General features: G+C 44.5%; 1 protein-coding gene across 1 annotated transcript; it reads right to left on the reverse strand.

Moving 5' to 3' along the window:
- Positions 1–1,002: 1,002 nt before the first annotated feature.
- Positions 1,003–4,066, reverse strand: LOC138855154 (uncharacterized). The gene is made up of 4 exons (XM_070102703.1): positions 3,527–4,066; positions 2,786–2,845; positions 1,873–2,065; positions 1,003–1,746 (listed from the first exon to the last, which is right to left on the reverse strand). Exons 2-4 carry the CDS (start codon positions 2,801–2,803, stop codon positions 1,400–1,402), a joined length of 558 nt encoding a protein of 185 aa, XP_069958804.1. The 5' UTR covers positions 2,804–2,845; positions 3,527–4,066; the 3' UTR covers positions 1,003–1,399.
- Between the last annotated feature and the right edge of the window lie 12,059 nt (positions 4,067–16,125).

Raw genomic sequence — 16,125 nt, forward strand, 5'->3', positions numbered from 1 at the left:
GGTAAGGTTAGGTTAGGTTAGGTTAGGTTAGGTTAGGTTAGGTAAGGTTTGTCAGGAAAGGTTAGGTTAGGTTAGGTTAGGTTAGGTTAGGTTAGGTTAGGTAAGGTTAGGTTAGGTTAGGTAAGGTTAGGTTAGGTTAGGTTAGGTTAGGTTAGGTTAGGTAAGGTTAGGTTAGGTTAGGTTAGGTTAGGTTAGGTAAGGTTAGGTTAGGTTAGGTTAGGTTAGGTTAGGTAAGGTTAGGTTAGGTTAGGTTAGGTTAGGTTAGGTTAGGTAAGGTTAGGTAAGGTTAGGTTAGGTTAGGTTAGGTTAGGTTAGGTTAGGTTAGGTAAGGTTAAGTTAGGTTAGGTTAGGTTAGGTTAGGTTAGGTTAGGGTAGGTAAGGTTAGGTTAGGTTAGGTTAGGTTAGGTTAGGTTAGGTAAGGTTAGGTTAGGTTAGGTTAGGTTAGGTTAGGTTAGGTAAGGTTAGGTTAGGTTAGGTTAGGTTAGGTTAGGTTAGGTTGGGTTAGGTTAGGTAAGGTTAGGTTAGGTTAGGTTAGGTTAGGTTAGGTTAGGTAAGGTTAGGTTAGGTTAGGTTAGGTTAGGTTAGGTTAGGTTAGGTTAGGTAAGGTAAGGTTAGGTTAGGTTAGGTTAGGTTAGGTTAGGTAAGGTTAGGTTAGGTTAGGTTAGGTTAGGTTAGGTTAGGTTAGGTTAGGTTAGGTAAGGTAAGGTTAGGTTAGGTTAGGTTAGGTTAGGTTAGGTTAGGTTAGGTAAGGTTAGGTTAGGTTAGGTTAGGTTAGGTTAGGTTAGGTTAGGTTAGGTTATGTTAGGTAAGGTTTGTCAGGAAACAGGACAAGTGTTTCCTGACGCGGGTGTTAGTCATATGATGACCCACAGCTGGAGGTTTTGGTCATCTGACCGAGGCCTTCCGCTGGCTTACCCCTCCACCACTTTAAAAATTACGGTACAATTATAATCAATGTAAAGATTTAAACACATATAAAATACATTTGGTCAATAAACAGTATTTTATATTATTATTTATTGTGTCAAAAGCATTTTACACTATATAAAATAATGCTGGAATGTTTGACCTGACCTGACCTGACCTGACCTGACCTGACCCAACCTGTCCTTGTCTGTACTTCTCTTTCAATAGTTTAAACATTTTTTAATAGTTCTGAAATATCGTAAACATTTTAGTGAAAATATTAATTAATTAGATCAAGTATTTTCAAAATTATGGATAAAAATTAGAAGTCGTTCTGTCTACGGTGGTTTTTTTATGGAGACAAAAATAATGGTTTTGTCCATATTTTTGTTACTGTCCAGAAGATAATATCAGTGTTTAGCTTTAATCAATAAAGTTAAATAGGATTTAGAAGCCTATGTAAGATAGGTTATATGAGAACTCTGTGTTAAGTCTATGTGTAAAAATTATGTTGTTGAGATGGAGAAGTATAGGTTGTGTTTGGCAGCTCTTTTGGGTTGGATTCTTGTGGGTTGGCCTCCTGTGGGTAGGCCTGTGAAGGGTAGGCCTGTGAAGGGTAGGCCTGTGAAGGGTAGGCCTGTGAAGGGTAGGCCTGTGAAGGGTAGGCCTGTGAAGGATATGCCTGCGAAGGGTATAGCTGTGCATTGTAGACAGTCTGGCCAGGGTAGACATAGGGCAGGGTTGTAACTGGAGCAGCAGCGATGGTGTGAGTGGTTGGTGGCTCGCCTCTGGCAGAGTGCAGCATGCAGAACATTGTACAGGCAACACCAAGAAAGATTACTGTAAGGAAGGAGATTTATAGTCTCTCTCTGTCTGTCTCTCTGTCTCTCTCATATATACATTCCTCTTTTCCTCATATATTTTCTAAATAAAATTATGTATGTATAAGCTAGAACTGGTACTCACGTCCGGAAACCAAACAAGATATAGCAGAGATCATTAGATTGGTTTGGTAGTAATAATCACAGTGGTCTTCCCAGGTGTTGCCACACTCAGCGTTGCCATACATTCCAAAACAGACAGAGGCGATGACAAAGAATATCACAGCTCCTACTGTCAGGGAGATAGGTACCTTCTTGGTGATGAAGGCACCACACATCTGCCACAGCCAGAATATAATTAATGTGATGAATGGTTTGAAAAACCGACAAGTTGAAGATTGAGACACTTATGCAACATATGGGAATCTTACCTCAAACTCCTCCTCTCGTTACCCCTTTCTACTTTGTATTGGACTGATGAAGCCACTGTGTGGCGAAACGTTTCCTGAATAAAGATTCCCATATGCTGCATAAGTGTCTCAATCTTCAACTTGTCGGTTTTTCAAACCATTCATCACAACTGTCAGACACTGCAGCATCATGGGATCTTGTTACAAAGAATTCTTCAACACTTGTCCAACCTTTGGACGAAGACCTACTTCGACTAGTGGATGGTACCACTATGACCCCGCCTCCTCCTGCTTCACCTCACCTCACTACAGTATATAAGCCACGTCTACGGCCCTATGCTGTACATTCTACAAGATTGATGGACTGAACACATCGACTCCAGGCTGAGGGACTGATTACCTCAAACTCCTCCTCTCGTTACGCCTTTCTACTTTGTATTGGACTGATGAAGCCACTGTGTGGCGAAACGTTTCCTGAATAAAGATTCCCATATGTTGCATAAGTGTCTCAATCTTCAATATAATTAATATTGTCAGATATATTAGGAAATGCTCACACTGTACACACACACATTGTAGTGGTGTGTGTATGTATGTATGTATGTATATATACACATACAAGAGGTCAATATACTTATCCTTACTTACTCTTACTCCGTGAACCATTGTTATTGTTTCTTGTTGAGGTTGGTAGATCAGTCACGTCAACTGTAACCAAATTATAAACATTAGAATCATCACAGTAACCATCACTACAATCATCACCACAATCATCAGTCACCACCACAATGATCTCCATCATCACCACCACAATCACCAGTTACCATCACCACCACCACACAATCACCATCATCACTACGATCACCAGCGTCGCCACGATCACTACTACAATCACCACCATTACCACAATCACCAACATCACCACAGTCACCACCATCACCAACACCCCCACAATCATTACAGTCGTCACCATCATCACAATCACCACCAACACGTACTACCATTATAACTACTACAATTACCACCATTGCAATAACAACAACTACCACCACAACTACAACAACTATCACCATTACAATCACTAAGGCTGTGTTAGTCACAACTACCACCATCAAATTAATACATCCACCACAACTACCACTATCTCATTAACCACAGCTACCACATTGTCATTAACCACAACTACCACAATCTCATTAACCACAACTACCACAATCTCATTAACCACAACTACCACAATTACAGTAACCACTACTACAATATTTAGGTCACAATCATCACAGTCTTAGGGTCATAATAATGGTAATCAGGTTTGATCCAAGGAAGATGAAGATATTTAGCTGCAGTTACTTGGATCAAGAGTCCTGCAGAGCTGAGATGTGGCCTTACCTGATTGGTTGATTGTGTGATTAGTTGACTGGTTGATTAATTTTCAGATTGGCTGACTGGGTGACTCTGTATTTGATTAGGTTTCTGATTGGCTGATAGGCACTGACTGGCTGACAGGCACTGACTGACAATGACTGGCTGTAGGCACTGACTGGCTGACAGGCACTGACTGACACTGACTGACTGACTGACAGACACTGACTGGCTGACAGGCACTGACTTGCACTGACTGGCACTGACTGACTGACAGGCATTAACTGACCGACAGGCACTGAGTGACACTGACTGGCTGACAGACACTGACTGACACTTGAGTGGCTGCAGGCACTGACTGGCTGACAGGCACTGAGTGACAATGACTGGCTGACAGACACTGACTTGCACTGACTAGCACTGACTGACTAACAGACACTGACTGGCTGACAGGCACTGAGTGACAATGACTGGCTGACAGACACTGACTTGCACTGACTAGCACTGACTGACTAACAGACACTGACTGGCTGACAGGCACTGACTGACACTGAGGGGCTGACAGCACAGAAAACAAAATATCACCACGATAACGCCAAGATGTTATCTATGATGTGATATCCAGCCGCCTCCCACACGCACCGTGTGCTATCACTCTTATCTAGCCAGATAACACCATGATGACCATCCCAGCCCTCGATTCTTGAAGCCGCTGATAAGGACTCTAGATCCGAGGAATTGAAGTGAGAATCCTTCAAGGATGTATCGGGGTTTTTACGATCCATGTGTTCCCATGTTTACATTCAGTTGTCACAGCCTAAAGTATTCCAGTACTGCATGACACCAGTCCCCTGTACCAGAGTGCAGTGAGGTACTCCAGTACTGCATGACACCAGTCCCCTGTACCAGAGTGCAGTGAGGTACTCCAGTACTGCATGACACCAGTCCCCTGTACCAGAGTGCAGTGAGGTACCCCAGTACTGCATGACACCAGTCCCCTGTACCAGAGTGCAGTGAGGTACCCCAGTACTGCATGACACAAGTCCCCTGTACCAGAGTGCAGTGAGGTACTCCAGTACTGCATGACACCAGTCCCCTGTACCAGAGTGCAGTGAGGTACCCCAGTACTGCATGACACCAGTCCCCTGTACCAGAGTGCAGTGAGGTACTCCAGTACTGCATGACACCAGTCCCCTGTACCAGAGTGCAGTGAGGTACCCCAGTACTGCATGACACCAGTCCCCTGTACCAGAGTGCAGTGAGGTACTCCAGTACTGCATGACACCAGTCCCCTGTACCAGAGTGCAGTGAGGTACCCCAGTACTGCATGACACCAGTCCCCTGTACCAGAGTGCAGTGAGGTACTCCAGTACTGCATGACACCAGTCCCCTGTACCAGAGTGCAGTGAGGTACTCCAGTACTGCATGACACCAGTCCCCTGTACCAGAGTGCAGTGAGGTACTCCAGTACTGCATGACACCAGTCCCCTGTACTAGAGTGCAGTGAGGTACTCCAGTACTGCATGACACCAGTCCCCTGTACCAGAGTGCAGTGAGGTACTCCAGTACTGCATGACACCAGTCCCCTGTACCAGAGTGCAGTGAGGTACCCCAGTACTGCATGACACCAGTCCCCTGTACCAGAGTGCAGTGAGGTACTCCAGTACTGCATGACACCAGTCCCCTGTACCAGAGTGCAGTGAGGTACCCCAGTACTGCATGACACCAGTCCCCTGTACCAGAGTGCAGTGAGGTACTCCAGTACTGCATGACACCAGTCCCCTGTACCAGAGTGCAGTGAGGTACTCCAGTACTGCATGACACCAGTCCCCTGTACCAGAGTGCAGTGAGGTACCCCAGTACTGCATGACACCAGTCCCCTGTACCAGAGTGCAGTGAGGTACCCCAGTACTGCATGACACAAGTCCCCTGTACCAGAGTGCAGTGAGGTACTCCAGTACTGCATGACACCAGTCCCCTGTACCAGAGTGCAGTGAGGTACCCCAGTACTGCATGACACCAGTCCCCTGTACCAGAGTGCAGTGAGGTACCCCAGTACTGCATGACACCAGTCACCTGTACCAGAGTGCAGTGAGGTACCCCAGTACTGCATGACACCAGTCCCCTGTACCAGAGTGCAGTGAGGTACCCCAGTACTGCATGACACCAGTCCCCTGTACCAGAGTGCAGTGAGGTACCCCAGTACTGCATGACACCAGTCCCCTGTACCAGAGTGCAGTGAGGTACCCCAGTACTGCATGACACCAGTCCCCTGTACCAGAGTGCAGTGAGGTACTCCAGTACTGCATGACACCAGTCCCCTGTACCAGAGTGCAGTGAGATACCCCAGTACTGCATGACACCAGTCCCCTGTACCAGAGTGCAGTGAGGTACCCCAGTACTGCATGACACCAGTCCCCTGTACCAGAGTGCAGTGAGGTACCCCAGTACTGCATGACACCAGTCCCCTGTACCAGAGTGCAGTGAGGTACCCCAGTACTGCATGACACCAGTCCCCTGTACCTCAGTGATCCCAGTGAGGTACCCCAGTACTGCATGACACCAGTCCCCTGTACCAGAGTGCAGTGAGGTACTCCAGTACTGCATGACACCAGTCCCCTGTACCAGAGTGCAGTGAGGTACCCCAGTACTGCATGACACCAGTCCCCTGTACCAGAGTGCAGTGAGGTACTCCAGTACTGCATGACACCAGTCCCCTGTACCAGAGTGCAGTGAGGTACTCCAGTACTGCATGACACCAGTCGCCTGTACCAGAGTGCAGTGAGGTACCCCAGTACTGCATGACACCAGTCCCCTGTACCAGAGTGCAGTGAGGTACCCCAGTACTGCATGACACCAGTCCCCTGTACCAGAGTGCAGTGAGGTACCCCAGTACTGCATGACACCAGTCCCCTGTACCTCAGTGATCCCAGTGAGGTACCCCAGTACTGCATGACACCAGTCCCCTGTACCAGAGTGCAGTGAGGTACTCCAGTACTGCATGACACCAGTCCCCTGTACCAGAGTGCAGTGAGGTACCCCAGTACTGCATGACACCAGTCCCCTGTACCAGAGTGCAGTGAGGTACCCCAGTACTGCATGACACCAGTCCCCTGTACCAGAGTGCAGTGAGGTACCCCAGTACTGCATGACACCAGTCCCCTGTACCAGAGTGCAGTGAGGTACCCCAGTACTGCATGACACCAGTCCCCTGTACCAGAGTGCAGTGAGGTACCCCAGTACTGCGTGACACCAGTCCCCTGTACCAGAGTGCAGTGAGGTACCCCAGTACTGCATGACACCAGTCCCCTGTACCAGAGTGCAGTGAGGTACCCCAGTACTGCATGACACCAGTCCCCTGTACCTCAGTGATCCCAGTGAGGTACCCCAGTGCTGCATGACACCAGTCCCCTGTACCAGAGTGCAGTGAGGTACCCCAGTACTGCACGACACCAGTCCCCTGTACCTCAGTGATCCCAGTGAGGTACCCCAGTACTGCATGACACCAGTCCCCTGTACCAGAGTGCAGTGAGGTACTCCAGTACTGCATGACACCAGTCCCCTGTACCAGAGCGCAGTGAGGTACCCCAGTACTGCATGACACCAGTCCCCTGTACCAGAGTGCAGTGAGGTACTCCAGTACTGCATGACACCAGTCCCCTGTACCAGAGTGCAGTGAGGTACCCCAGTACTGCATGACACCAGTCCCCTGTACCAGAGTGCAGTGAGGTACTCCAGTACTGTATGACACCAGTCCCCTGTACCAGAGTGCAGTGAGGTACCCCAGTACTGCATGACACCAGTCCCCTGTACCAGAGTGCAGTGAGGTACTCCAGTATTGCATGACACCAGTCCCCTGTACCAGAGTGCAGTGAGGTACCCCAGTACTGCATGACACCAGTCCCCTGTACCAGAGTGCAGTGAGGTACCCCAGTACTGCATGACACCAGTCCCCTGTACCAGAGTGCAGTGAGGTACCCCAGTATTGCATGACACCAGTCCCCTGTACCAGAGTGCAGTGAGGTACCCCAGTATTGCATGACACCAGTCCCCTGTACCAGAGTGCAGTGAGGTACCCCAGTACTGCATGACACCAGTCCTCTGTACCAGAGTGCAGTGAGGTACCCCAGTACTGCATGACACCAGTCCCCTGTACCAGAGTGCAGTGAGGTACCCCAGTACTGCATGACACCAGTCCCCTGTACCAGAGTGCAGTGAGGTACCCCAGTACTGCATGACACCAGTCCCCTGTACCAGAGTGCAGTGAGGTACCCCAGTACTGCATGACACCAGTCCCCTGTACCAGAGTGCAGTGAGGTACCCCAGTACTGCATGACACCAGTCCCCTGTACCTCAGTGATCCCAGTGAGGTACCCCAGTACTGCATGAAACCAGTCCCCTGTACCAGAGTGCAGTGAGGTACTCCAGTACTGCATGACACCAGTCCCCTGTACCAGAGTGCAGTGAGGTACCCCAGTACTGCATGACACCAGTCCCCTGTACCAGAGTGCAGTGAGGTACCCCAGTACTGCATGACACCAGTCCCCTGTACCAGAGTGCAGTGAGGTACCCCAGTACTGCATGACACCAGTCCCCTGTACCAGAGTGCAGTGAGGTACCCCAGTGCTGCATCACACCAGTCCCCTGTACCAGAGTGCAGTGAGGTACCCCAGTACTGCATGACACCAGTCCCCTGTACCAGAGTGCAGTGAGGTACCCCAGTACTGCATGACACCAGTCCCCTGTACCAGAGTGCAGTGAGGTACCCCAGTACTGCATGACACCAGTCCCCTGTACCTCAGTGATCCCAGTGAGGTACCCCAGTACTGCATGAAACCAGTCCCCTGTACCAGAGTGCAGTGAGGTACTCCAGTACTGCATGACACCAGTCCCCTGTACCAGAGTGCAGTGAGGTACCCCAGTACTGCATGACACCAGTCCCCTGTACCAGAGTGCAGTGAGGTACCCCAGTACTGCATGACACCAGTCCCCTGTACCAGAGTGCAGTGAGGTACCCCAGTACTGCATGACACCAGTCCCCTGTACCAGAGTGCAGTGAGGTACCCCAGTGCTGCATCACACCAGTCCCCTGTACCAGAGTGCAGTGAGGTACCCCAGTACTGCATGACACCAGTCCCCTGTACCTGAGTGATCCCAGTGAGGTACCCCAGTGCTGCATGACACCAGTCCCCTGTACCAGAGTGCATTGAGGTACCCCAGTACTGCACGACACCAGTCCCCTGTACCTCAGTGATCCCAGTGAGGTACCCCAGTACTGCATGACACCAGTCCCCTGTACCAGAGTGCAGTGAGGTACTCCAGTACTGCATGACACCAGTCCCCTGTACCAGAGTGCAGTGAGGTACCCCAGTACTGCATGACACCAGTCCCCTGTACCAGAGTGCAGTGAGGTACTCCAGTACTGCATGACACCAGTCCCCTGTACCAGAGTGCAGTGAGGTACCCCAGTACTGCATGACACCAGTCCCCTGTACCAGAGTGCAGTGAGGTACTCCAGTACTGTATGACACCAGTCCCCTGTACCAGAGTGCAGTGAGGTACCCCAGTACTGCATGACACCAGTCCCCTGTACCAGAGTGCAGTGAGGTACTCCAGTATTGCATGACACCAGTCCCCTGTACCAGAGTGCAGTGAGGTACCCCAGTACTGCATGACACCAGTCCCCTGTACCAGAGTGCAGTGAGGTACCCCAGTACTGCATGACACCAGTCCCCTGTACCAGAGTGCAGTGAGGTACCCCAGTATTGCATGACACCAGTCCCCTGTACCAGAGTGCAGTGAGGTACCCCAGTACTGCATGACACCAGTCCTCTGTACCAGAGTGCAGTGAGGTACCCCAGTACTGCATGACACCAGTCCCCTGTACCAGAGTGCAGTGAGGTACCCCAGTACTGCATGACACCAGTCCCCTGTACCAGAGTGCAGTGAGGTACCCCAGTATTGCATGACACCAGTCCCCTGTACCAGAGTGCAGTGAGGTACCCCAGTATTGCATGACACCAGTCCCCTGTACCAGAGTGCAGTGAGGTACCCCAGTACTGCATGACACCAGTCCCCTGTACAAGAGTGCAGTGAGGTACCCCAGTACTGCATGACACCAGTCCTCTGTACCAGAGTGCAGTGAGGTACCCCAGTACTGCATGACACCAGTCCCTTGTACCAGAGTGCAGTGAGGTACCCCAGTACTGCATGGCACCAGTCCATTGTACCAGAGTGCAGTGAGGTACCCCAGTACTGCATGACACCAGTCTCCTGTACCAGAGTGCAGTGAGGTACTCCAGTACTGCATGACACCAGTCCCCTGTACCAGAGTGCAGTGAGGTACCCCAGTACTGCATGACACCAGTCCCCTGTACCAGAGTGCAGTGAGGTACCCCAGTACTGCGTGACACCAGTCCCCTGTACCAGAGTGCAGTGAGGTACCCCAGTACTGCATGACACCAGTCCCCTGTACCAGAGTGCAGTGAGGTACCCCAGGACTGCATGACACCAGTCCCCTGTACCTCAGTGCAGTGAGGTACCCCAGGACTGCATGACACCAGTCCCCTGTACCTCAGTGATCCCAGTGAGGTACCCCAGTACTGCATGACACCAGTCCCCTGTACCTCAGTGATGCCAGTGAGGTACCCCAGTACTGCATGACACCAGTCCCCTGTATCTCAGTGATTCCAGTGAGGTACCCCAGTACTGCATGACACTAGTCCCCTGTGCCTCAGTGATCCCAGTAAGGTATTCCAGTACTGCATGACACCAGTCCCCTGTACCTCAGTGATCCCAGTGAGGTATTCCAGTACTGCATGACACCAGTCCCCTGTACCTCAGTAATCCCAGTGAGGTATCCCAGTACTGCATGACACCAGTCCCCTGTGCCTCAGTGATCCTAGTGAGGTATCCCAGTACTGCATGACACCAGTCCCGTGTATCTCAATAAACCCAGTGAGATATCCCTGTACTGCATGACTCCAGTCCCCTGTACCTCAGTGATCCCAGTGAGGTATCCCAGTACTGCATGACACCAGTCCCGTGTATCTCAATCCCAGTGAGATATCCCAGTACTGCATGACACCAGTCCCCTGTACCTCAGTGATCCCAGTGAGGTATCCCAGTACTGCATGACACCAGTCCCCTGTACCTCAGTGATCCCAGTGAGGTATCCCAGTACTGCATGACACCAGTCCCCTGTACCTCAGTTATCCCAGTGAGGTATCCCAGTAATGTATGGCATCAGTCCCCTGTACCTCAGTGATCCCAGTGAGATATCCCAGTACTGCATGACACAGGTCCATTGTATCTTAGTGCACTCAATTGTAGCAGTGCAGAGTGCAGCCTACGTTGATAATGCAGATAAGTATTACAGTGTTATGACTGATATCTTACAATGTTATGACTGATATCTTACAGTGTTATGACTGATATCTTACAGTGTTATGACTGATATCTTAGTGTTATGACTGATATCTTAGTGTTATGACTGATATCTTAGTCTTATGACTGATATCTTACAATGTTATGACTGATATCTTACAATGTTATGACTGATATCTTACAATGTTATGACTGATATCTTACAGTGTTATGACTGATATCTTACAGTGTTATGACTGATATCTTAGTGTTATGACTGATATCTTAGTGTTATGACTGATATCTTAGTGTTATGACTGATATCTTACAATGTTATGACTGATATCTTACAATGTTATGACTGATATCTTACAGTGTTATGACTGATATCTTACAGTGTTATGACTGATATCTTACAGTGTTATGACTGATATCTTACAATGTTATGACTGATATCTTACAATGTTATGACTGATATCTTACAATGTTATGACTGATATCTTACAATGTTATGACTGATATCTTACAATGTTATGACTGATATCTTACAATGTTATGACTGATATCTTACAATGTTATGACTGATATCTTACAATGTTATGACTGATATCTTACAATGTTATGACTGATATCTTACAGTGTTATGACTGATATCTTACAATGTTATGACTGATATCTTACAATGTTATGACTGATATCTTACAGTGTTATGACTGATATCTTACAATGTTATGACTGATATCTTACAATGTTATGACTGATATCTTACAATGTTATGACTGATATCTTACAATGTTATGACTGATATCTTACAGTGTTATGACTGATATCTTATAATGTTATGACTGATATCTTAGTGTTATGACTGATATCTTACAGTGTTATGACTGATATCTTACAATGTTATGACTGATATCTTACAGTGTTATGACTGATATCTTACAATGTTATGACTGATATCTTACAGTGTTATGACTGATATCTTACAATGTTATGACTGATATCTTACAGTGTTATGACTGATATCTTACAATGTTATGACTGATATCTTACAATGTTATGACTGTTATCTTACAATGTTATGACTGATATCTTACAATGTTATGACTGATATCTTACAATGTTATGACTGTTATCCTACAATGTTATGACTGATATCTTACAATGTTATGAGTGTTATCCTACAATGTTATGACTGATATCTTACAATGTTATGACTGTTATCTTACAATTTTATGACTGGTATCTTACAATGTTATGACTGTTATCTTACAGTGTTATGATTGCTATCTTACAATGTTATGATTGTTATCTTACAATGTTATGGCTGTTATCTTACAATGTTATGATTGTTATCTTACAATTTTATGACTGGTATCTTACAGTTATGACTGCTATCTTACAGTGTTATGGCTGTTATCTTACAATGTTATGGCTGTTATCTTTCAATGTTATGATTGTTATCTTACAATGTTATGACTGATATCTTACAATGTTATGACTGATATCTTACAATGTTATGACTGATATCTTACAATGTTATGACTGATATCTTACAATGTTATGACTGATATCTTACAATGTTATGACTGATATCTTACAATGTTATGACTGATATCTTACAGTGTTATGACTGATATCTTATAATGTTATGACTGATATCTTAGTGTTATGACTGATATCTTACAGTGTTATGACTGATATCTTACAATGTTATGACTGATATCTTACAGTGTTATGACTGATATCTTACAATGTTATGACTGATATCTTACAGTGTTATGACTGATATCTTACAATGTTATGACTGATATCTTACAGTGTTATGACTGATATCTTACAATGTTATGACTGATATCTTACAATGTTATGACTGTTATCCTACTATGTTATGACTGATATCTTACAATGTTATGAATGTTATCCTACAATGTTATGACTGATATCTTACAATGTTATGACTGTTATCTTACAATTTTATGACTGGTATCTTACAATGTTATGACTGTTATCTTACAATGTTATGATTGCTATCTTACAATGTTATGATTGTTATCTTACAATGTTATGGCTGTTATCTTACAATGTTATGATTGTTATCTTACAATTTTATGACTGGTATCTTACAGTTATGACTGCTATCTTACAGTGTTATGGCTGTTATCTTACAATGTTATGGCTGTTATCTTTCAATGTTATGATTGTTATCTTACAATGTTATGACTGATATCTTACAATGTTATGACTGATATCTTACAATGTTATGACTGATATCTTACAATGTTATGACTGATATCTTACAATGTTATGACTGATATCTTACAATGTTATGACTGATATCTTACAATGTTATGACTGATATCTTACAATGTTATGACTGATATCTTACAGTGTTATGACTGATATCTTATAATGTTATGACTGATATCTTAGTGTTATGACTGATATCTTACAGTGTTATGACTGATATCTTACAATGTTATGACTGATATCTTACAGTGTTATGACTGATATCTTACAATGTTATGACTGATATCTTACAGTGTTATGACTGATATCTTACAATGTTATGACTGATATCTTACAGTGTTATGACTGATATCTTACAATGTTATGACTGATATCTTACAATGTTATGACTGTTATCTTACAATGTTATGACTGATATCTTACAATGTTATGACTGTTATCTTACAATTTTATGACTGGTATCTTACAATGTTATGACTGTTATCTTACAATGTTATGATTGCTATCTTACAATGTTATGATTGTTATCTTACAATGTTATGGCTGTTATCTTACAATGTTATGATTGTTATCTTACAATTTTATGACTGGTATCTTACAGTTATGACTGCTATCTTACAGTGTTATGGCTGTTATCTTACAATGTTATGGCTGTTATCTTTCAATGTTATGATTGTTATCTTACAATGTTATGACTGTTATCTTACAGTTATGACTGCTGTCTTACAGTGTTATGGCTGTTATCTTACAATGTTATGACTGTTATCTTACAATGTTATGACTGTTATCTTACAATGTTATGATTGTTATCTTACAATGTTATGACTGTTATCTTACAATGTTATGACTGTTATCTTACAATGTTATGACTGTTATCTTACAGTGTTATGACTGTTATCTTACAATGTTATGACTGTTATCTTACAGTGTTATGATTGTTATCTTACAATGTTATGACTGTTATCTTACAATGTTATGACTGTTATCTTACAGTGTTATGACTGTTATCTTACAATGTTATGACTGTTATCTTACAATGTTATGACTTATCTTACAGTGTTATGATTGTTATCTTACAATGTTATGACTGTTATCTTACAATGTTATGACTGTTATCTTACAATGTTATGACTGTTATCTTACAGTGTTATGACTGTTATCTTACAATGTTATGACTGTTATCTTACAGTGTTATGACTGTTATCTTACAATGTTATGACTGATATCTTACAGTGTTATTACTGTTATCTTACAGTGTTATTACTGTTATCTTACAGTGTTATTACTGTTATCTTACAATGTTATGACTGATATCTTACAGTGTTATGACTGTTATCTTACAGTGTTATTACTGTTATCTTACAGTGTTATTACTGTTATCTTACAGTGTTATTACTGTTATCTTACAGTGTTATGATTGTTATCTTACAGTGTTATGACTGTTATCTTACAATGTTATGACTGTTATCTTACAGTGTTATTACTGTTATCTTACAGTGTTATTACTGTTATCTTACAGTGTTATGACTGTTATCTTACAGTGTTATGACTGTTATCTTACAGCGTTATGACTGTTATCTTACAGTATTATGACTGTTATCTTATAGTGTTATGACTGTTATCTTACAGTATTATGACTGTTATCTTACAGTATTATGACTGTTATCTTACAGTGTTATGACTGTTATCTTACAGTATTATGACTGTTATCTTACAGTGTTATGACTGTTATCTTACAGTATTATGACTGTTATCTTACAGCGTTATGACTGTTATCTTACAGTGTTATGACTGTTATCTTACAGTATTATGACTGTTATCTTACAGTGTTATGACTGCTATCTTACAGTATTATGACTGTTATCTTACAGCATTATGACTGTTATCTTACAGTGTTATGACTGTTATCTTACAGTCACTATATTAGAGAGCCGGACGATCATGTCTGTCACAGCTGCTGAACCAATATGACAGAATTACGGAGGCGCTGGAAGACGACCAAAACGCAGATGTGATTTACACAGATTTTGCAAAGGCGTTTAACAAATGTGATCATGGAGTGATAGCGCACAAAATGAAGGCCATGGGCATTACGGGGAAGGTAGGCAGATGGATTTTTGGTTTCCTAACACACAGAACACAAAAAGTAGTAGTGAACAGGGCAAGTTCCAGCATCAGCGAGGTCAAAAGCTCAGTGCCCCAAGGCACTGTCCTGGCACCTCTGCTGTTCCTCATCCTCATAGCAGACATAGACAAAAACACCCGGCACATTTTTGTATCATCATTTGCAGATGACACTAAAATAAGCATGAAAGTCAGTACGGTAGAGGACACTGAAAAAGTACAGGAAGACATAAACAGGGTTTTCCAGTGGGCAGTGGAGAACAACATGACGTTCAGTGGTGATAAGTTCCAGCTGCTTAGGTATGGAAAGAATGAAGAACTCAAAAGGAGCACTATATACAAAACTCAAGAGGGTCACCAAATAGAACGTAAGGAACAGGTAAAAGACCTGGGAATAATTATATCAGTGGACCTTTCTTTTAAAGACCATAACAAGACAAAGATCACGACAGCCAGGAAGATGACGGGGTGGGTATTGAGAACTTTCAAAACAAGGGAAATAATGCCGATGGTGACACTCTTCAAATCGCTAGTGCTCCCTCACTTAGAATATTGCTCAGTGCTGACGGCCCCGTTCAGGACAGGAGAAATATCGGAGCTAGAACAAATACAGAGATCGCATGATAATATATACCTGGAGGTACTCGAGGTCCTGGTCCCAAATCTGCACACTGCCACAACAACATACTGGAGTGAGAGATATGGGAGGAAGTGTAAAATAAACCCAGTGAGGAGCAGGGGTGCGGTGGGGACAATAAGGGAACACTGTATCAACATCCTGGAGTTTACCTGGAGAGAGTTCCGGGGGTCAACGCCCCCGCGGCCCGGTCTGTGACCAGGCCTCCTGGTGGATCAGAGCCTGATCAACCAGGCTGTTACTGCTGGCT

This window comes from Cherax quadricarinatus, chromosome 83 (assembly GCF_038502225.1).
Source record: "Cherax quadricarinatus isolate ZL_2023a chromosome 83, ASM3850222v1, whole genome shotgun sequence".
NCBI lineage: Eukaryota > Metazoa > Arthropoda > Malacostraca > Decapoda > Parastacidae > Cherax > Cherax quadricarinatus.

What these genes read in the sequence shown, in the direction of transcription:
- LOC138855154 (XM_070102703.1), bottom strand. An exon ending in ATCTTGTTTGGTTTCCGGAC is followed by an intron (nt 1,747 to 1,872) that starts GTGAGTACCAGT and finishes CCTTCCTTACAG; the next exon opens with TAATCTTTCTTGGTGTTGCC.